Source organism: Centroberyx gerrardi, chromosome 6 (genome assembly GCF_048128805.1).
Source record: "Centroberyx gerrardi isolate f3 chromosome 6, fCenGer3.hap1.cur.20231027, whole genome shotgun sequence".
Lineage (NCBI taxonomy): Eukaryota > Metazoa > Chordata > Actinopteri > Beryciformes > Berycidae > Centroberyx > Centroberyx gerrardi.
The window spans coordinates 9,895,302-9,918,676 of record NC_136002.1 but is presented as its reverse complement, the minus strand read 5'-3'; the positions used below and the strand labels follow the sequence as shown (position 1 = coordinate 9,918,676).

The 23,375-nt window shown below is 45.3% G+C and overlaps 2 protein-coding genes across 2 annotated transcripts in view; one reads left to right on the top strand and one right to left on the bottom strand.

The window, feature by feature from the left end:
• Positions 1-15,042, top strand: part of git1 (G protein-coupled receptor kinase interacting ArfGAP 1) — a 28,115-nt gene extending 13,073 nt beyond the window's left edge. Inside the window, exons 11-21 of the mRNA XM_078283975.1 lie at positions 15-112; positions 1,269-1,380; positions 3,081-3,205; positions 4,637-4,789; positions 6,266-6,616; positions 8,119-8,199; positions 8,786-8,862; positions 9,522-9,698; positions 10,255-10,318; positions 10,495-11,079; positions 11,131-15,042. Coding sequence (XP_078140101.1) covers positions 15-112; positions 1,269-1,380; positions 3,081-3,205; positions 4,637-4,789; positions 6,266-6,616; positions 8,119-8,199; positions 8,786-8,862; positions 9,522-9,698; positions 10,255-10,318; positions 10,495-10,710 — 1,454 coding nt within the window. The 3' untranslated portion in view covers positions 10,711-11,079; positions 11,131-15,042. The remainder of the gene's footprint in view (positions 1-14; positions 113-1,268; positions 1,381-3,080; positions 3,206-4,636; positions 4,790-6,265; positions 6,617-8,118; positions 8,200-8,785; positions 8,863-9,521; positions 9,699-10,254; positions 10,319-10,494; positions 11,080-11,130) is intronic.
• Positions 15,043-15,070: 28 nt separating this feature from the next.
• tp53i13 (tumor protein p53 inducible protein 13) lies at positions 15,071-22,932 on the bottom strand. Its single transcript, XM_071910083.2, has 9 exons — positions 22,478-22,932; positions 22,256-22,330; positions 21,666-21,701; positions 21,122-21,180; positions 20,770-20,848; positions 20,416-20,544; positions 19,712-19,936; positions 18,391-19,573; positions 15,071-17,253 (listed from the first exon to the last, which is right to left on the bottom strand). The coding sequence occupies exons 1-9, from the start codon at positions 22,592-22,594 to the stop codon at positions 17,147-17,149; spliced, it is 2,010 nt and encodes a 669-aa protein (XP_071766184.2). The 5' UTR covers positions 22,595-22,932; the 3' UTR covers positions 15,071-17,146.
• Between the last annotated feature and the right edge of the window lie 443 nt (positions 22,933-23,375).

The window sequence follows — 23,375 nt, the reverse complement described above, 5'->3', positions numbered from 1 at the left end:
GTGTGTGTCTCCAGTGTGGCTGACAACTCAGAACCACAGCACTCTGGTAACGGAACGCAGCGCAGTGCCCTTCCTACCAGTCAATCCCGAGTACTCGGCCACACGCAACCAGGTAAACACACACACACACACACATGTGCACAGCCTGATACAAATGGACACCCACACACGCATACACATACCTATCAAATTGCAGAATTTTTTCAACCTGTAGACAATGACAAGACACAAGAGAGAAAGGTGAAAGAACTTGTCCACAAATAGACAGACAAATAGAGCTGTGTGATGTCTTTGCTTAGATACAGAGAGAGATGTTTTCCAGCTGTTCTGTGTGTGTGACCGAGAAGGGGGAAAGCTGAGAATGTGTGAGAATGAGTGTGAAATAGACGAGGGATGTTCTTCAGCTGTGAGAGAAGAGGAAAGATGCCTTCCATCTGTGTTCTCTCCCTCTCTCCCTCTCTCCCTCTCCCTCCCCCCCCTCTCTCTCCCCCTCTGTGAGAGAGAAATCCCATATGTCCTCTCACATAGTTCTATCCTCTGCTGTGTGGCTCATTAGTGTAAACATTGACCTTAACGCACACATACGCACACAGAAAACGCCCACCATCGCCACGTTTGCTCTGCCCTGATTGGGCAGAGTCACTGTGGCTGTGGAGCTGCTGACTATTTATGGTGGGAAACCACACACAAGACACACGTACAGTTGAACTTTCTACACTCTTTTGTGTTCCTTAAACAAAGCGATGTGCTATGAATAGAAGGGTAATTCCACAGAGATTAGAACTTGGATGAAAACTGACATTTTTATTCTCTTATATAAACACCAGCGTGCTTGCGTAATTGCATGGTACAGCAATTGGTTTGTGTCTGCCTTTGTGCACGGGTGCATCTGTACATATGTGGATAGTTGTGATTGTGTGTATTTGTGAGTGTGTGTTCAGTATGACTGTGTTTTTCCACAGCACATGGTCGTTGACCACAGCAGTCACACAGACAGTGAACCAGTGGCTGTGGGGCTGGATTGTATTTGTATACCACACAACTCATGATAGAACTTCACTGAGTACTTAACCAAATTTTCGACATGCCAGTGTGTGCATGTGTTTAAATAATTATTCAAGTTTTAACTCTTGCTTGTCTTGTTGTTTGTCGTTTTCTCTCTCTCTCTCTCGTCTCTGATGCTCTCTCTCTCTCGTCTCTGATGCTCTCTCGCCCCCTCTCTCCTTCTCTCTTCTTTGCCTCACGCCCTCCCTCCCTCTCTCTCTCAGGGCCGTCAGAAGCTGGCCCGTTTCAACGCTCGGGAGTTCGCCACACTCATCATCGACATCCTGAGTGACGCCAAGAGGAGACAGCAGGGGAAAGGCCTCAGCAGCCCTACTGGTGAGACACTGGGAGGGGAGGGATGGAGGGATAGAAGGATGGATGGATGGAAGGCTGGAGGGATAAATATGGTGGGTTTGAAAGAGGAACAAAGTTAGGGGAGCGGAAAGAACAAGGCCAGAGCCCTTATCCTGGTTACAAAGATGGATAGACTGAAAGTGATGGGTGGATAGACAGAGGACTTGAAAGTGGAAAAGACACAGATGATCCGATTTGAATTCTTGGGGCCAATACAGGCCAGTGGCTTGTGTGCAGAACTAACTGATACTAATACTTATCTGTATAGTAAAGTGGATTCACAAAACTTTTAAACTGTCTGTTTGAAGATTTAGAATGCAGCTGTGACAAGTGTAGGCACGGAAATTGAATTGTGCTTTACGAGGCCACCGCCTTTGGGTGGGCTTGTATAAAGGGAATTGAACTATCACTGACAAGACAACAAGCACTTGACTAAACAAGATTGTTACAATTACATACTGTAATGCAATAAACAACATTCTGCACTGATTGAAATTAGGCCTGTGCTTTTGTGTGATTATGCACTAAGGCAGGTGAAAACTCTGTTCCTGAGCCCTCGATTAAATTGTCATCCTGTTTAGTCATGTTTTTAATGTGCAGCAGTAACATTAACAATTTTATACGAGAGAATATAAAAATGAAGAGGTGCATGGGTAAGTGAAACGGAAAGCCTGGTTATAATCACCCTTGCTATGCCACATTATGCGCAAAACACATTGTGATAATTTAGCCTTAAGCCTATGAAATAACAGGTTTTAGCCTGCACAAAGCACCAGATGTTGCAGTATCTCACACACACATTCTTGCTTTGGTCGAGGTTACGATCAAACATTAACAGGATAACACAGACTAAATTATAAAGATTAAAGGTTTTTGCAAGCATTTCACTTTCATCTTTAATGAATAATGAATTGTTTATAGTGCTAAAAACCTGTCAGTAGGAATTTGTCAAATCATGATACTTCTCCTTGTGCCCTTATGCTTTTTTTTATATCTGCCATAATACTGAGGTTCAACATGTCCAAGGGATGCATACTTCATACTTGGAGCTCTCTCCTTTCAGCATGCTGTAATTGTACTGTTTGGTAGGCTGTAACTGATGTAGGCTACAGTTCAATTACATAAGTCCTGGCAAAGTGCATATTTACTCTGTATCTGTGGGTCAGAACTCTTCAGAATCCACATCAGAAAATGGCATGATATCAAGGCCTATGAACTCCATTACCTTTCCTGATATTTCTTTGGCAGTCTTGCTGTCCCTGCTGTAGGGTTTGCATGTTTTAAAGTGTCGCTAATTGACAACTGGGAGAGTTGCGTAGGTTGTCTGCCTTGACATTTCCCCTTTTTGGGGCCTTCCATTGCACACATGACTTCCATTACACCTCTCAGAATGGAGCTTTATTCTCTTTTCTGACACTTGGTAAAAGTGCCAGAGCAGAGACTACATTTTCCTTGAGACACTTTTTCCATCTGCAGAGAAATTTGGCTTATGCTGTCTGTGTCTTAGGGTTGATTCTTATGTGAAGCCAATTTAGAGACCACCGCTGAATTAAGTTAGAATGAAAATTGGCTGAATTTGGTTCAGCAGTCTATCAGTCTGAGCAGGGAATGGGAAGGACAGGTGTAGATAGAGCGATATAGAGAGAAATGTAATAAATGAGCAATTTTTTTCCTTCTGTCAGACCCGTTGGACCTGGGCATCGATGATGACCAGCATGACTATGACAGCGTAGCCTCCGACGAAGACACGGACAGCGAACTGACCACCCAGAACAACAACAACACGCAGCGCAACAACCGTGCAAAGGTACAACACTTGAACACACACTATACACACTACAGACTACTAAGCAATACACATCTGCACACATACCACAAAGCAACACCTTTGCCAAGTTAACATTCACTAATGCACACCTCCATACATGCCTACACTCCATTTCACACTTCTTGAAATATTTGATCACCAAAAGCAACACTGACTGCTGTGCCAATGCAAGAGATTCACACATGCTCAACAATTCAGTCCCGTTCTGATCAGTCAGCCTCTGAAAATATCGCGAAAGCCAGCAGTAGCATCAGTAGCAGCAGCTAGCAAAGCTTTTAATCTTTTCTTCTCTATGATTGCCTGTCCCAGCATGCTTTGCGGGGAGCGGCCACAGTCAGGGCTGCCACATAGCTCCCGAGTGACATCATCAGCTATTCTGGGTCCCAGTCAGAGAGGCATTGTTCAGACAGAGAGAGAGAGAGATGAGTGGGAAGAGAAGAGGGGATTGGGAAGAGAGGAGAGATGGTGGAGAAGGATAGGGAGTGGTGGAAATAACCAAGTGTACAACAGCTAGGCCAGTAACTAACTGCTTTTCCTGTGGAAAGAGAGAGTTAGGGGCCCCATACTAAAATTACATTGGCATTGTGTTCTATTATATATGGTGTTTTCTATAGTCTATTATTAAGTGGAGGAATTAGGATGGACAACTGGGTTAATGAGAAATGGATTGGGAAAGAGGTGAATGGATGAGAAAGAAGAATAGCAAATGAAATATAGCATGTACTATATATGCAAAATATAGTACAGCACAACAAAAGCTAAAGATGGATAGATACAGAGACACAGCAAAAGAAGAGTGTAGGTAAAATCTTAGGGAGTAGTATAGAAGTGTTTGAGCATGCTCCCACAGTTGCAGGAAGTGGGGGTGGGGGTGCATGGAGAGGGAGAACTAAGGCTCCACTGTCTATATGTGTGATCAGCTGTACCGCTGGCCTCCAGGCTGCAGGCCAGCCCTCTGCCTCTCACACAGTAATAAGCTCTGTCTGTACCCAGCTCAAATGGAACTGACTCATTTTCCTCCATATCACCTCGGCATAAATCCTGCATAAATTGGATAGATAGTATGAAATGGTGTCAACTTATACGAAGGGTTCTGACAGTTTTTCTGGTCTAGTATGCTCTCTGGTGCCGGGGCCAAGGCTTATTAAAACATGCTAGACTCTTGTCATGTGGGGGGCCACCAGAAACGAGCATGAATCTTGAGCCATTTTGAAATTGTTTTATAAACCTGACAAATAATTTTAGAAACCAGGGAGTATACTGCTCTTCCAAGTGCCAGTGAGAAGAATTTGGGGAAACGATAAAGAAATGATGTGATCGTAACCCGCAATCACTTCACAACTTTCACAACGTTGGTCTCCTCACTTTGTCTGTGTCTCTGTCCATCTGTCTGCCCCCCTATCTATCCAGAGTATGGACTCGTCGGACCTGTCGGACGGTCCCATCACCCTGCAGGAGTACCTGGAGGTGAAGAAGGCCCTGGCCTCCTCAGAAGCCAAGGTGCAGCAGCTGATGAAGGTCAACAACAACCTCAGCGAGGAGCTCCGGCGGCTCCAGAAGGAGGTAAGGAGGATGCAGCGAGTGAGAGATGAAAGGAGGGGTAGAGAAGGTCAGAGGTTCAACAACAGCTCACAGCAGAACTCTGACAAATACAGGGGGGATGGAGAGAGCAGAACTTAAGGAGAAATTGAACGATGGGGAATGAAGGGAGGGAGTTTATAAAGGTGAAGATAAACTACAATAGCATTGGGAGTTCTAACTCCTCAAAAGATGATTACTTCAATATACAGTGGAGAGCGACAGGGAAGATGGGAGAGAGAGATGGGATGATGCGACAAAGGCCATGAGTTGGATCTCATGACATCATTGGCTATATTTACATGCATGGAGTAACTCTGCTATTGTCCTTGCTCAGGTTAAGGTCTTATTTGGGCAAATAACTATTGCCCAATAGCAATAGTAAGTACTGCTCACCACCATGTTTTTGTTGACATCAAAATGTACACAGGACGCCATGCAAGTGTGATTTATTTATTTATTTTTTTGCTTATTAGAAAGTTGGAGCGAATAATAAGCATGGAAATGGAGAAGGTAGAATATTAAATCAGATAGGAGATGGTGACTAGATGATTGAGAGTGTAGAAGAATACACAAGACAAGGAAAGCAAGAAAGACAGGTGGGCAAGAGGAGAGGGAGCAGTCGAGTCAGACAGAAGGAGGGCAGGATGATGGAGAGACAAGTTGATAGTTTAATATCTTTGCAAACTGATGCATTTTTGTGACAAGGTGTGATTTTCCTATGCTGTAGTCATTGACAGATAAATTTGCTGACACCTTTTCAGTGTCACTCAATACATAAAGTAGATGTCATTGTCATGGAGGACAAATACTGGTTCCCATTTTGATTTAGATGTCATTTTTACTGAATAGTGCTTATCTGTTCTTCCATTTTGCTTCATTTGGTTTCCTATGATAATGTCATCATCATTAGTTCACTGTATTCATTAGTGGCCCGCCAATGTCAAACTCCATGACCCATGATTCATGTGTTCTTGTTGTCACTTGATTAAGGATAGAGTGAAGAGTGAAGCACACATGCACTTGTACATGCAAACACGCACTTGCAAGCGGGACACATACAATGAGAAGTAACAGAAATAGTGTGGTCAAGTTAGAGGGTCATTTTAGACAGGAGCGCCTCAGTGCAGGTGAGCCACCCCACCAATTCCCCCTCATTGACCCTTCTTAGCAAACTAGGTATGTATGTAGCCCCTTCCCTCTTCCCTAAGCCTAACTCAGCATGTAACCTATTGGAGTGTTTTTACTGCACATCCCCCCCCCCTCCCCAGTAATTATGTGAAGTAATATGTGAAGCCCTGTATATTTGAATGAAGTCTCCCCTCTTAACTGTACCTGTGTTTGTGGATGCTTGTCTTTGACCATTCAGTTGATACCTCCCTCCCTCCCCTTCAACCTCCCCATGTCCCTCCCTCCCTCCGTCCTCTCATCCCCCCCTGCTCCCTCCCTCCTCTCCTGTAGATCACGCGGATGCAGACGGAGAACAGTGCGCTGCGGGGGGGCCAGCAGGCTGGGGGGGCGGCCGGCCACGGGGTAGGGGGCCCCGGTGGAGGAGGAGGGGGAGGAGGCCACTGGCCAGGGGGCGGGATGAGAGGAGGAATAGGAGGAGGAGGGGTGGGCGGGTTTGGGCCAGGCGGGGATCCCCCGGGTCTCTCGGTGCCCTCTGCGGTGGCCCCCCACTCCCATCCCCACCGGAGGGACCGCCAGGCTTTCTCCATGTACGAGCCCGGGGCGACCCCTGGCCTCAAGGCCCACGGCCCCCCAGCCCTGGACTCCCTGGCAGCCCGCCTGCAGCCCCTCAACACACCCAGCGTAAGTTAGAACCCCCCGCCCCCCCTCCACCTCCCACCTTCCTTTTGGTGGCCCTGATTGGCTCTCTGTGGCCTGATTGACGGGTGGTAGTCCAATCCGTATCATCTCTCTCTTTCCCTTTAACTCTCTATCTCCCTGCATCTCAGTTCCCCATCCTTCTCTTTGAAACGTCCAGTCGTGCATGTGCCCCGCTTAGATGTGAAAGTGTAGGATTGCCATGTCCAAGAACGATTGGACCTCATCCTTTTCTTTTAGGGCCATGAAGGGGGAACTGCATGAGTGTGACCTAAGAGAGAAAGATGGAAAATAGGGATTGTCTTGTCTGGTCTGTTGCCTGGTGACGCCTCTGATGCTCTGCTCTCCAGCCTGCTCTGCACCCTCTGACCTTTCAATTTTTCAACCCCTTTTTGATCTCCAGTTAGCTCTCCTGTCCTGTCCTACTGCTGGACCGCTGCTTAATCTGGGAACCCCGGCAATATCACACACACACACAGACACACAAAGGGAAGGAAATGAACTTTTTTGTCTACAGGCTACAGTGGCTGGTAAATTCCCAGATTCACCAGCCACTTTCACGATTTTACCAGCTAACTAGGATGGAAAAGTAGCTCCATCCAATGGTTGCTTACCTGGCAAAGTGGCTGATAGAGCAGACAACTAGGCAACCAGTTATTGCATTTAGCAGCATTTGGCTGGTGACTGCTGTGAATTTCCCACCCTGCGCACCCCAACAGAAACACATGCTAAGTTGCCCATGACTCCCATGACTTATCTGATGTTTTACAACCATCATGAGAGGCTCAGGACAACCCAGAAGCAAGGCTATGGCAGCATCTATGAAGCTATGCAGACACACAATTACTTGCCACTGCTATCAAGCTCTCTATGGAGACCCCCATAGAAGATAGAAGTCGGTGTCCAATTCACCATCTCTTTACACAAAGATTTACCTGTTTGTCTGTCTGTTTTCTTTCTGTCTGTCTGTCTCTCTTCACCTGTCTGTCCCTTGCTCACTGCAGTGCAGCCGTGCATCCTCTGGATGTAAGCATTCTGTCGTCTGTCTGTCTGTCTGTCATTGGGCATTGCATTTTTTGCCACTTCATCCTCAAACGTTGGATTCTCTCTCTATATGCAACTATGCATCACTTCTGTTGATTATGCATTCTAGTATTGGAGATCAACAACACTGTGTGTAGTGTTAGGAGTTAGTTTAGTTGAGTGTTATTTGACCTTCAGTTTTAGATCACTGTAGAGGCATGTAGTCTCGTGGGATGATGGGTGAACTGCTGAGTTGATCTAGCACTGCTCTCATTGGGTCGTTTTCCTGCCCTCTGCAAAAACCTCTCTTTCCCTCTCTCTCTTCCCCACACTATACCGCTCTTTCCCTACATCTTTTTCCCTGCTTCTTTTTCTCTTTCTATCTCCTTCTCCCTGCACCTCTCTCTTTTTTTCTTCCATCTCTCTCTTCCTCTCTCCATCTTTCTGTGCCCCTCTCTTTCCAGGTGAGGAAGGGTGGTCCTGGGGGCCCGGCACCCTACGGGGGCCAGCATCTCTCTGGATCTACGGAGATGGGAAGATACATGGTGAGTTCTTGTAGTTTTGCCTTGACTCAAGATTGATTTTTTTAAATCTTGATGATTCTGCATTCAGAATTCAGTCCCTTCAGGAAATTGAGGTTATAGGATTGCATTGTTTTGCCAAATCAATCTCCCACAAATATTGCAAGGGCTTGCAATTTTTTACCCAGTACTGCACTTTTACTACAGAAAACCCCTCGCACCCTGTTACTGTTACTGTTACTGTTACTACAAATCAAAACTTTAAACATCCCAAAATGCCTTGCATTTTTTATGAAAAGCAACTGCAATGTTAAGGATTTTTATGTCAAAATATTCACAGAAAAACATCCTCTAAGAGACTGAGTAATAAATGCCTTTTTAATAATATATGCCATTTGGTGGGCACTTTTATTGAAAGCATCACATATTCAGATAATCACACTGTGAGAGCATCCATTTTATGGTATAGTAAGCCCCAGTGGGAATGAACCCTGTCGGTGTTGGTGCCATGCTCTGTCCATTAAGCTCTGCAGCAGCACACAGGGCAGGAGCATGAGGGGGATGGAGAGTGTATTGATGCAGCGTGTTGTTGCTGTGTGTCCCTCCCCAGGTCCCTAAAGCAGAGAAGCATGGCAGTGGAACGGACAGCGACTATGACAACACACAAACATACGACCTCTCGCTAAGGTCAGACTCACTGCAAGTCACTGTACTCAGAGATATGTTATTTATTTCAGCAATTCTCTTCTTCTATTTTTCACTTTCACTAATTTCTAATAACAAGTGTTATATACTGTGTTACATTGCAATTTGAAAAATTTTAATCCAAATTGAGGTATCCACCAGTTTGAAAAAATTGGACACCCTAGCCAAGTTATTATCCAACTAAAGCCCTTTACTTACAAAATATTCACCTCTCTGAGGATAGGATAATCTGTATTTTTGAAATATTTAGTCATGAAATTAAGCTTACAGTTTGTTCTCAAAATGGATATATCAAACGCTTCAGTTAGGCCTATTTACTGCTTTTTTTTATATACTTTCCTGGTCACATCCCAGAATTTTATTCACTGTGAGACTATGCTGTACTCTGTGCTGTGTAAACTTGGCACAAGGTCCACGTGGAAAAGGAAGTGGCTGATCCTCACTAACAGTTTTTAATGAGAATCACAGAGCAGATGGGGTGCTAGACGGTCTCTTAAGGCTTTTAACACTTAAAGACGGCATCGAGGTGCTACAGTCTCTCTTCAGACCCAGGCTGCTAAATGTCCTCCGTGACTGTCACCTCTCCTCATTGGTCTAAGGTGTTATTTAAAGTGTATTTGCGTGCGTTTCCCTTTTTTCAGTATGGGCCGCAGCAGCGAGGAGGAAGGCCGCGGGGACTCCGAGGAGGGAGGGGGTGGGGAGGCGGGGGAGCCGGACCCCACCTTGCCCTGCACAGAGGACGTCATACTGAAGACGGAGCAGGTGACCAAAAACATCCAGGAGCTCCTGAGGGCCGCGCAGGAGTTCAAACACGACAGGTAGGAGGGAGACACACACACACACCCACCAAGAGCTGATGAAGGATGTAGTGCCGAAAACATCTTCAAAACGTCTTAGACTAAATACTACTTAATATATCCTTGCTGTTGAGTGCCACCACATTCTTTTAAATTAACATTTGGTGTAAGGAAAACAGACTGGTCTAAGCAGAGCAGCCCACCTACAAACCAGACATGCACACGCCTACAAGTTCTTCATCCTGCCTACACACAGTTCAATGGATTTTTATTTGCATCAGTCGCATCACTTCTAACAGAAATGGTGTTGCTTTCATATACCAACATTAACATCTGCACCAAGTTAGTGCAGTAGATAAACTTGCTGTCTGGAATGGTCCTGTCTAGCTCAGTGGTACAGAATGGTGCTAATATTGCCAGGGTATGCACTCACGGTACAGTAGGGCAATTTGTTCCCACCCAGTGGTACATGCATTATAACAGCCATTTAGACCAGTCCAGAGCATCAGTTTGTGGCTATATATTACAACTTCATGACCTCAGCCAATCATTAGAAGCCTTTTCTTCTCCACTTCAGCTTCGTTCCATGTTCTGAGAAGATCCACTCCGCTGTCACTGAGATGGCCTCACTCTTTCCCAAAGTAAGTTCCCTGTCCCTCCGTCTGCTTCTCCCTGTCTTTCTTTGTCTCTCTCTCTCTCTCTCACTCTGTCTTGGCCTCTCCATCTCTGTCTCTCTTTCTCTTCCTTGTTCTCTGTTTACAACATCTTCCATCTGAACATGTGAGGCTAGTTTTGACTCCCCTTCGTCTCTCCATAGCGTCCGGCGTTAGATGCGGTCCACTGCTCGCTGCGCCTGCTGGCCTCTAGCGCCTCGCGGTTGCAGGTGGAGTGCCGCAAGGCGTCGCCCTCGGAGCCCGGGGCCCCTGCCGTGGACTACCAGCTCCTCACCCAGCAGGTCATCCAGTGCGCCTACGACATCGCCAAGGCCGCCAAGCAACTGGTCACCATCACCACCCGCGAGAAGAAACAGTGACCCGCAGACGGATGGATGGAGTGGAGGATGGATGGATGAATGGATGGAGAGAGAAGAGGGAGAGCGAGGACTAGGGGTCAATGCATGGATGGGCCGAGAGGGACGGGAGGGGGCTACTGGGAGAGGAAGAGAGAGAACAAATGTTCACAGCTATAGATGGGAGGACGAGAGAGGGGGAGTGACTGAGAGAATGATGGGGAGGAGAGGAAAGGAAAACTATTTGGGAGACAGAAAAGACATGGAGAGAATGTAGGGGAATACAGGGAAAGGGGACAGAGGAAAGTAAGGAGAATTGATTGTTTAGATTGTAACACTACAGAGAAAATTGCGGGGAGGGAGAAATTCCACACGTTGCGGAGGGATCTCCAAGTGAAAGTAGGAACGAGCGGAAGGATCCACCACGGGAACTAGAGCCCGCAGCAACCCAAATAAACCGTGTCGGAGTCAAACAGTGATATGTATAATAACCGCTTTAACTGTGATATGCATACGTGAGTAACGACGGCAGTGATGTACAGAGAACGCATCCCGAGATATTACCGCTCTTTATTTATTCTCACCTCTCACTCGCCATCCCTCCCTCTCCCTCACGCCGTTAATCTTCACCAGGGAGGGAGGGAGTGTAGTGTGTGAAAGAGGGGACAGGAGAGGTAGGGAACTAGATCAATGAACTAGACCTCGACAATACGCCGCACCGCCTCCGTCCCCCCCTCCGATCCCTCCTTCCAGAGTGTGGTCGGGATGTTTCTCGTCTCCGTCCCTTCGCCTCTCTCTCTCTCTCTCTCTCCATCCACATCTACCAGAAAACAAGGCCCCTCTATCCCCAGACAGGATGAGCTGGAGAGGGACCCCTCCTGGGACCTGCCTTGCTACACCCACCCACACCACCCCCACCCCATCCCCGCCCCCATCCCGCCCCACCCTGGCTCTCAAGACACTCCCTGCTGGGTCAGCCTTAGCAGAGGGCCCCACTTCTTTCCCGCCAGTCTCTATGGTTCTCTAGACCCCCCCTCCCTCCCTCCCTCCCTCCCTCCCTCCCTCCCTCCCACACCCCTCACCCCGACTTGGTGGTACACAGCATGACTTGGCATGTTTTCCTTTTCCTTCTCTTCTTTTTCTTTGTTTTTGTTTTTTTCCTCTCTTTTGAATATGCAGATCGGTCGGATCTGCACCTCTGAGGACAAAAATTACTGACTTAAGAAAACAAAACACTTACACTGGAATAATTGTGATTTGTTGTTATTATTGTTTATCATGCTCATTGTTTTTTTTTTTTTTGTATTATTGATATTTTTACTGACTGTCATCATGATTTAACTGTTTATGTATGTTTATTTCAATGTCTCAAATATGATTCTCATTCAGTGGAATAGGGAGACAGCCGGGAGTACGTGCTCAACCTCTGACTGGGGTGGAAATAACACATGCACACACACACATAAACACACACAGAAAATAACCTGTGAAATGGTCCTCGACACTTCTCAAGCACTCCTTTTCTTCTCTGGATGACAGTTTTTTTTTTTTTTTTCATATTGAATTGACTTTTTTGGTTTTGTACCTGTCATGTTGTGATATGTCCTGTGGCCAAGGGGTTGAACAGTTGCCAAAGGGGAAAGGGTGTAGGGGGATTTGTTTTCAGTTTGATTTTCTGTCAGACTGGAAGTCCCTTGGTGCGCTACGACAGGACCTGGGTCAAACTGCTCGTTCATGTTTCCTCAACTGTTTTCTGTGTGCTCGATTTACCATACAACTTGCCTGATTTAACAGAGCCAGTGGAATCATCTCAGAATCAATCCCACATACATTTGCTGTGCCAAGCAAGATGATGAAATCAAGCGCACCATTTGGTCCGGTTTGTGTATGAGGATCAAACCCCGCCCCCCCCCCCAGTCTGGCTTTAAGACGGTATGTCATTACGCGACAGGCCTGAACAACCTTTGGAGAGAGACGGCGGGTCTGCTCCAGGGTGCACACATTACATTGGGGCTGAACACAGCAACCATTAGTTGCATGCATGTTATCAAATGTTCAGCCACATATTAGATTGATATAGCATACCGGTATGTTGCAGTAAGGTTTAAATAGACTTATCCTCATGTTGTGGGAACCACCAGATCTAGCAACCTGGAACGTTACGTAAGGTAGCTTAGGCTGGTTTGTCAGCTGCATTAGTTAAGAGCTAGAACTCATTTCATCCACATATTTGGGAAAATACCTTCATTTGAAATGGTTTCAACCACCTCAAGTGTGCTTGATTTAGTTTGCCTTGTATTATTTTGACTTTTTAGACTTTTAAGTGTTTGACAAGCAAAATCAAGCCCACATTCTTTTTTCCTGAAATGCCATTTCCAATGGATTGTCTCTGTCATGGCCTGCTGATCCGGGCCACAAAAGTTGTCACTTATAGCTCACTGTCTCTGAACTCTGCTAATGAGAGAGACAACTTTGGGAACAAAGACGTTTTTACAAACAAGATACCGCACTTAGCCTACTGTAGGTTTAAAGCTTCTTGTACTGTGCCGAACAAATATGGTTGCGTCTGTAACAAGGATGCAGACGGGCTGTAACGAGTCCTTCCTAGCAGTTAGCTCATCTAACTGACTAGAGGACTGATTTAGATTCACCTCTAACCCTTCAATGATTCTTCGGCTGGTTTCTCAAAGGGTTTGTAGCTTGTTGTTCCTTGCGTTGGTCTACTCTACAGTCATGCTCTCAATGCACAAAATGTCTCTCTGTGCATTTCATTTCCTCATGTGAAACATTGTCCTCATTCTTCAAACAGCAACTATGTGACTATTTCCTTTTCCTTGTTTCACTGCCCTCAGCGAGGAACAATTACAACTTAAGCTTCAAACACTTTGAGAGATGGATGCCAGAATACCTTCAGCACTTCTGCGTCCGCTTTATTCATGTTTTGTTTTGTTTTTTTTACTCCCCCACTATCACCTGGGGTCTCTGACTGATGTTTCTCAGTCTGTCATCTGGTTTTACACACGTCCCCGTAGGGGAGGATCGATCGGTTGGATGGCTTGCTCCGTTCCTTGTCAAAACAAATCATGTCCAGAAGACTGTTGAAATGTATCATTGTTCGTAATATTGTATGCCTTTGCACATCATCATCTCCTGTTTGAGTGGCTTAGATACAGTGTTGTCGTACTGTCTGCTGAAAGAACACACACACACTTCCATACACACACACACACACACACACGGGGCCAGTAGAACAGCTTCTAACGACTTGTCCCTTCAATCATGACTGCCCAAGTTCTAGACTAGAGCCTTATATATGAACATATATTTTCATGGTATATTTTATATTAAGCTATATGTTAGGATTATGTTTGCGAGATATTTATGTCCATCTATTTGTTTGCCAAAGTGGGCTTCAGGCTATGGTATCCGTTCACCAAATCTCCAGTCAACCCTTAGGTTTTGACATCCTATGCACATCTTAATCTAGGTCTTGTGAGTATGGTTATGTTGTGGTGTTTGCCCCCCTATCTAGTCTCTGGTCACATTGTACATGTTAATGATCCTACCAGAAACTACTGCAATCAGCACATGGAGCGAAGAGCATGAACAACAGTGTGGGCTAGGTGTGATCTAGCTCATTTCTAAACCGTGTGGTATTAGTTGCACTATATTCAAACGCCAAGTGGGGTGAAGTAGGATCTAAATTATGTACTGCACTCGCCCAAAGGTTTTAGTGCAAGTACGTAGGGTGCAGGATGTAGGGGTTTGATTTGGAATGGGGCCATAGGGAAGGTCTGAAGTGCACTTAGGCTCAGCACTACAGTCATCTCAATCAGTGGGAGAGGGGGGGGCGGGCTGAAATGCACAAAGCCTAGTCCTTCCCCGATTTAGCGGACACTACGTAGGGTGCCTCTGGTGTGAATGTTAGATGCTTCCGTCTGTCCATGTCCAACACATTTTCTACACCAACAATACATCCAGAACGCAGCACACATTTCCCATCGCCTCACACACACACCCATCAAGTGGACCAAGCCCTCCACAACTACATGCGAAGTGAATTGAACATTAATTATACAGACTTGCAGCCAGTGAACCAACACTTCTCTCTCACACACACACACAGACACACCAACACACACTCCTGATGTTCAGCCGTTGGCAGTGCACTGTGGCCTGTACTGTTGCTGTCCCTGTGTTTCTTCACAGCTCTACACTTTGGGAGATGGGTGACGGGAGAGTTATCTTTTAACAGAAGACGTTAAAAACTGTATAAAGTAGAGAAAACAATGACTTAAAAGGTCAATCGTAATGGAAACTCATAAGCTGTACATTTGTAATAAAATAATAAAACAAGTTAATTGTCCTGGGTCTGTCTGTATTTTGTGTCTTTATTATATGGATGGTGACATTTCATACACAGGCGCACACAGAATCGCTCTCTACTTTCTCCCTCTTAGATATTATACATTTGTGTGCTTAATGTTTAACTATCCTGTGTTTGAGCAGTTTTTACACCAGTTGTTAGTTCAGCTATATAGGTGTAGTCATTCAGGGTAATCACACTCCATTACACAGTAATGGACGGAGGTGCTGCTGGAGACACTCCAGACGCTGCTGGAGCAATGGCCTCATTTCTCCGAGCGAGGTCTAGAAATCTCCCGGGCAACCCATCAGGAAATGTAAATAGCTACAATATTGCTGCCATAAATATTGAGGATGTAGTGGTGTTTGAAATCATCTTAGTGTTGAGAATCAGCACACCAAGCGACTGTATAATGTTTTTGTCATTAACATGCCATGCTGATACCTTGAAGCCTTCAGACAAATGACCACAATCATCTTTTTAAATGTACTTGCAGTTGTAAAACTGATATTTCCTCATCAAGGCTTCAGTTATGGAAAAGATTGTATTTGCTGTATTACTCAGTCAACAGTTCAGACTCTGAATTTAACTGGATAGACTTGTGTTGTTCCCACATACTATAAAATACATTGGTTTCCATGACAATACTGTTTCAAACAATAGTCCACACTCTCCACAACACCTCTGTCAAGTAATTTAATCTCATTTCAAGTCCCTCCAGTCTACACCATCCATCTAAAAACTTATATCACAGCAATTCTCATGTTCGTACCGTCCGCTGACAACACATGACACAGTGTTGCTTACAACAGCAACTTACTCACATACTAAACCTTCACAGGTAAAAACAACGCAATATTACTCTAAAACAAAATAAGTATAAAACAAAATGCATATATACCGTAATGCAATTCAATAAAACAAATCCTTGGGTAGAATATATGGCTACACCAGGAATGGAGACATCATGTATCAGTACTGACCATCGATATTGATGGTAATAAAAAAGTATAGTGCACAAAATAGGGCCCTAAATGTTGAATACTGTGGAGAAGGCAATATCAAGACAAATGTGTTGCAAGCAGTAATACAATTATGCTGGACCGGGTTCGTAGAAGGTTTACGCTGCACTGAACAAAACCTGAGGGCTTCTCTTTGGAGCTAATGCTTCAAGGGATAGCTTGACAGATACCTTCGCCAAACAGAAACAGAAAAATATGGATTTGTCCTTAAAGTACATATACTACCACTTGGTTCCAATGACAAATGCTGAAGAAGCTGCGCTTTGGTTATTTGAAATGCAAATTATACTTTTTCACTACAAGTGCCTTGTGAAGGAGGGTTAAAGGACTAATCCAGAACCACCTCATTAATGAAGATTGTGTAGGCTTCCGCAGAGATCCAGCTAGTCATTATATTATTATATTATATTGTGCGTATTCTTTGATGCCTGCTATTTGGGGTCTAGGGTTTTGAAAGATTCAATTAATGTTAAAACTATGGCAGCGTCTATCTGAACTGCATTTGGTATGAAATGATTGCCTCTGTTCTGGCAGTTCCAAGTACAATGCTCCATTTGGATTGTCAACAAAGTCTTTTTGTTTTCTATATTTCCTTCACACACATGAATGGGCAAGGAAAAGACAATTGAGACTATCCAAATACAGCCCATGAGACAGAATCTATTTTGACCACAGGTTATGATTCTGTAGCTGCTGTGTGGTATTTCAGGGTTATCCAGCAGCATGTCCCCCCCTTGTGCGGGAGGTGGCACAGTCCAATCCTGTCAGATAAACAGTGTAGCATGTGAAAGACGGCTCTAATTCATGCCATATGGGGATGCAGAAACTGTACAAAATACTAGGAACGCTGTCCTCATAATAAGTTGCACTGTGTTTTGCGCAAGCCAGGTCCCACTTGTTTCTGTCAGTCTATTTCAGAGACAGACGAGGCAGTGCTAATATTTTGGAGATAAGAAGTCCACTCTTCACCTCCTCTACACGCATTAAGACTTGGACTCATTCACAGGGATCCTTAAGGGGTTAGGGTTAGGCTTCCTTCATATTTTTACTGGTTTTACTGGTTCTACTGGTTCTACTGGTCCCCATCTGAGCTGGAGGAGCTGGGGAGGAGAACACACTCCTGCCTTCTGCCCCTCTTCCGCCTCCTCTTTGCGATTCTCAGCCTCCTGCGGATCACATCTAAAACACAAACACACACACACACACACACACACACATTAATGAGACAAATGTATAAGAATATAAACTGAGGCAGCATGTGTACAATATATGTGTGTGTTGTGTGAGACTGCCGAGGAATCAGAATGTATCAACTCATAAGTGCACACTGTACATGTATGAATGTGAGTGCTCTGCATTTGTTTTTGTCTTTATGAGCTAAAATGTAGTTGTGTGTATGCAGTACCTTAAATAAACTTACCAGGAACACTTACTGACTGAAGTCTATTTCAATCATGAAGGTGGCAATGAGGTGTTTTTAAGCCTTGATAAAGTTGAGAGTAGAATAGGAAAAAGTGGGTTCAACTCAATATTTGGAGGATGTTCCTATTATCGTCTGCAATCACTCTAGAAATTAAATGTCAATTAATCCCCATGAGGAAATTCTCATTCTTCATGATCCTTCCAGGGAGGTCAGAGGTCAGCTACAGCTACAGCAGCCCTGGTGCTGGTAGGGAATTAGTGGCTGCATTCAGTTCCACTTAAAATGCTTTCTATGGATGTTGTCTTTCTTGAATCGAGGGGGGAGTCTCCAAAATGCCCAGATGAAAAATGGCTGACAAAGTGGAATTTGTTTGCAATTTCTGTTAAACGAGCAAGCATTTATTCTCCCTCGTTCCCTCATTTTTCCTCCCTTCCACAAAGGGTAGAATCAGTGCTGAATTTAACAGAAAAATGGCTGATAGAAATTGTACTGCATTCAAAAGCAGGCAGGTTGTCAAAAGATGCAGAGTTTTAAGTATTTGATTTATAGAGACTAAACAATTTTAGCTGCAGTTTAATTTGGTTACAAACATGAGTAAAATGTCTCACTGGAAAAACCTTTTCTAACTTTGTTTCTGAGAGTAAATGCATTGGACTTCCTTCCTATACAAATTTGCAAGGGCTTTTAAGTTCTGACTTGTGTTGATCCCTCGCCTTTCTTCCCTCACTGAGAACCAGAAGTTTACTTGTTGTACGTCAGACGTTTCGTCACTAGGGGGCGCACTGAGGGGAAGACATCAAGGGAAGATGACATTGTAATGTGGACCCAAATGCAGCCAGTGTCTTGCCCTGTGTATGGTTTGGCTCTCTGGTGTGATCTCTGCGGTCACCTACCTGCCACGCTGTCGTAGTCCTGCCGCGGGTCGTGCCAGTAGAGACTGGGCGCGGTCCTCCAGTGGCGGTACAGGCGCGTGTGGAGCACCGACAACGCCAGCAGAACCAGCAGGAAGCCCAGTGCTGCGGCGGCCCACACCGCCTCATCCGTCCTGGGGGTCCTGGGCATCCCCTTACCCAGCAAGGCGCCTCGGCCCTGGGCTCCGGAGGCCTCGGTGCAGTCGCAGTGTCCGTCCGGGTCGCAGTCTCCGCAGTCGTGGGTGTTAGACAGGTAACTGGCTGGCTGGGGGTGTCTGTGATTGGGCTGGGGTGGAGGATCAGGTTGGGATTGGGTTTGGGATGCAGACTCGAATCCAGCCTTTTTACTTTTGCTGTGAGTGCGCGTGTTACTGTGTGTGTGCTTACGCTCCACCTCTCTCTCTTTTACATCTACTACTTCATTATCCTTCATCTTGCCGACTGTTAGGTCTTCATCAGAGTCTTTCTCTGTCGTGTTGTGTTTAGCAGAGTCTTTATCTCTGTGTTTACCTACGTCTGTACTCTCTTCTATGGCGTTTTCCCCCTTGCTGAGGGGCCGGGCTGCCTGTCCCCGGTCTAAACGTGGAGTTTCAGGCCTGGTGGTAAGGGTGCGTTCATTGGAAACCGTATTTGCAAGAACATTCGTCCCAGGTGAGGGGTCTGGGTGTTTGAGGTCAGGATGTTCAGGACCGGACCGTAGTGGTTCTGGCTGTGGTGCTTGCCTGTGTTTCTGAGACTCAGCATTAGCTTTAGGCTCAGAGGTGTTGGATCCTAAAGGTTCAGCTGCAAGTTTAGCTTCCAATGCATTCGACCCTAAAGGAGTTATGGGCCTGGTTGAGATCTCAGACTGAGGAGCAGAAGGTGCTTTCCCGGAACCAGGGGAGTCTGTTCTGAGGGTGGGCTCAGGTGCAGCCCTGGTCCCTGGAAGAGAGTCTGCTGATGGTTCAGACATGGTGATGTACTTCCGGACCTCATCTGTGCCATTGGGGATGGTTCCGTTGGTCTGGTTGGTCAAGGGAGAGGAGGCAGCTCTGCTCTGCCTGCGTTTCCTCTCCTCTTTTATTTCTTTCACACTTTTCTTCTTCCTCCTTGAATCCAGCTCTGCCTCCATCCCTCCATCCAGGAGAGGAAAGAGGGTCCGCTCACAGCATCGCCTCACAGACCCCTGGGGGATTGGAATAAGAGCTATTCAACACAGCATACCTAGAAACATCTAGAACATTATTGAAAATGCCACTCTCCAGTGCTTTTACTGTATAGTGCATGTGATATTACTAATAATTCATCAGCAAAGCCTCCACACCTGTGTCTTTGGTGAGTGCTTCTCTATGGGGGTGCGTTGCTGCTCTCGCTCTCCCGATGGGTGCTGCTCTGCTGGCCAAGTCAACAGGAGGTTGTACTTCCTGGTCTGACTCACATCACCATGCTTGGTTCCTGTGGTCGTCGTCGTCTCCAGCCAATCACAGACGTCTGCAGTGGCCACAGTGGACAGCTCCAAAGTACGACCCCAGGATACCAAGGCTACCGGCTGAACACAGATGTACCAGTGAACATATATTTACTCCCCATCTTCCATCGTCGACTGAAAACTCTTCTTTTGAGAAAATACCTCACGTCACCTTCTCACCACTGAATCATATCCCCTCTCCTCTACTCACTTCTCATTGGTCTCAAAAATCCATTTTACCTCCCTCCTTAGCTCTTATTTTATTTCATTTCCTAGCACATCTCTCATACATAATTGTTCTACGGCCACAAGAATATTGTCAGGGTGCTGACATACTGGTATTGGGCTTAATACCCAACTTACCAATGATGTGTTGTTTAACAGATACCTGGTTGTGCTCAGTCGATGCCTAATAGGTCTATTTGTGCTCTATTGTGTGCTGCATGTGGTTTTCAGTTGTTCTGCTCTGCTCAACTGTTCAAGCTGAAGGCATCTAATCTAAGTTCCCAAAACCACAACAAAAAAAAGGTAACCCAGCTGTCTCACAGTGTTCGTCTCACCGTGTGTTCTCTGAGCTCTGGGTGCGGGGTGAGGATGTAGTCAGACAGACAAGAGCGGGCCAGGACGGACAGGAGGAGACGCTCACGGAGAGGAGCGCAGGGGTGGTAGAGCAATACGGTGGCTCCATGCTGGAAAATGCATACATGCACAGAGACACACACACACACACACACACACACACACACACACACACACGTGACCATCATTATCTACACCCTCAATACACAAAAACACTGACACTCATGTCACTTTGAATGTTGTCAAATTGTAGGTTTTATATGATGGGAAGGGCAGAGGGGCGATTGCTCAAAAATCTGTGATGATATTATTGGTAGTCCCGTGTTGTGACTTACATGCAGGTTATTGAGCCATCGTTGAGGAGGACAGTACATGTACTCTCCACTCTCTGCCCTCACTGGTCTGTACGCTCCACTGCAACACACACACACACACACACCTTAATACCCCGGGTAGTCCCTATAACATGACAAAATTGCTTGTCGACTACTTTATTGCATTGTTACAAAGTACAGACACCATGAGTAGACAAACATAATAAAGACACTGCTGTGGGTGTTTGTGAAAGCAGGTGTGCATATTGATGCGTGTGTGTGTGTGTGTGTGTGTGTGTGTGTGTGTGTGTGTAACCAAACTCTCGTAACTTGTGTTGCCTACTGTATCATATCTCTGTTCACACAGCCTTACCTGTTGGGAATGGTGTGGCTGTAGGAGATGCGTTTATCCAAGCATACCTGCCTGGCTGGCTGTAGTGAAAAGAAATCAGGTCAAATCAAACATTATCACTCCTACATCTGGGTTAACACTGTACGCCCAAGTGTCAAACACCCACAAGACAAATACCAAGTTAGAGGCTGTTCAGTTTTGGCCTATTTGTTGTTGTTGTCTTGACTCAACCAGCTAAGCTACAATTAGGTGACAATCTGCCTGTGTGTTTTAGTTAGCCTAACCCAAGCTGAAGCTGGGACTAGGCCAGGTCAATGCGGTAGTCAGCATTTCTTCTCACCCTGGATTAAGGAGTAAAACCTTTTGTTTTGTTTCATGCATTCATTAATACTTTGCGAACTTTGGAATCAGGTGTGGCATTGCATGTTATCCCGTTGTGTTTTGATTTTGGGAAACAGCCATATCATGTTGGTGTTTGCAGGGTCAAAGGTTGGGGTGGAAATCTCCATAAAGATAGCAGTTGCTAGAAGACAGAGATTTCTGTTTGTAATGTGTGTTGACTCACCTCAGGATCGTACACTGTGTCGATACTGGGAAGTCTCTGCAGACAGAGGAGAGAGAGAGGCACATGAACAGCCTGGTTTTTGACAGCAAGACACTGCTAAATAAAATTTGATGGATGTTTAAACTGATGATGTGTACACTTTGCATATTAATCATGCATTTCAGGCTAGCGGTCATGTCAAACAAAAAATGGATACTATGTTTGATGATTAAATCAACCAACCCCATTGACTGCAATACAATACAATTTCTGGTTAGCATTGGGCAACACAGAGGACAACCTGGGCCAAATAGTTTTTACAACCACTTTTGAATATTTGATTTAACCTACTTGAAGTGCCAGATGGACGGGGTTTACCACATCAGAACAATTCAGATGATGTCAGCAAAGTTGCCACTAATATAAACAGTACTTTAAATGAACATTTCAACTACTTTCCTGCAACTGTTTAAACTTCCTGGCACTCAAGTGTGTAGTCCTATGTGGCAAAACCCCACCCATCTGGCACCTGAGCCGGCTAAAACAAATCAGAGCTGAAGGCGATGTGTAACACGATTCAGTGGGATGAAGTTCAGGGTATCCATGGTTACCTGAGTGGACTGTGGCCAAGAAGACACAGGACAGACCCACACTGCTTCCTGAGGCAGGTCCCTCTCCAGTGAGAACTGTCAAACACACACACAGAAGTCTTATTACCCAACATTGATTTGACAGCCCTTTGGATGTATTGCGTACAGTACAATAGCTCAAATGTCTTCATAAAACGTTGGGTGAACACAACATAACGGATGTGAACATTAGTTAAATCCTACCTTCCCATTGTCGCATCCCGGCCACGGAGACCCGGTCCCTCCGCACCGACCCAGACTGACCCACAGCGCGGCCAGCAGGGTCACCGTCAGCGGCGGGGACGTCGTTTGGCTCCGCATGACGATACCCAGTCACTCAGGTGTGATTAGACACAATTTTAGTGGTCATCTCTTCCCTCTGGCCCTCTAAAGAGCAGCAGACAAAGCACTGACCTTTCATAGTTCCAAAACACTAATTTGCATGGGCAAACTTCCATAGCGAAAGGAGCTAGGAGGCGTGAGAACGTGCGTAAAAACCATAAACCGTCACACCGACTCGACTCTCCGTTTTCTTTCTGTACGCAAACGTTAGTTGTTCTACATCTACATCACATCACATCACATCAAGCTGACACTATAACTGCATTTGTGGTCACGCATATAAGGGTAAAAGTAGGCTACACTGAAGAAATAGTCCACCAATGTAAGGTACACCAGTGTCAAGCTCGCCAAATTAATAAACGGTAACTTTCAGTTATTTTCAAAATAAAGCTCTTACTGATGAACACAACTTTGCTATCTTGATGTCTTATTTTGTATCTATTGTTCAGATATAATTAAAATGATCTAATGATTCCACTGAGTATTTCTATACGACCATTTGTGGTTAGGTACGGCTCAATATTTAAGTATTCTTTTCGTTTTAAATAGTAATTTCGATTATTTTATTTTGAAGACAAAACGAATTCCCCGGTATTACATTGACTATCTCTGGTTGACTTGACGCAGCTATAGGCTACGGAAGCTCAGAAGGGACATAATACCAATTTTTGAGATTTGTAGTGGACGTTTTAACGCTGACAATCCACACGGCGGCGACAAATGGTCAGCCATCGTCTCGCCCGTCTTTTGAGAAAATGCC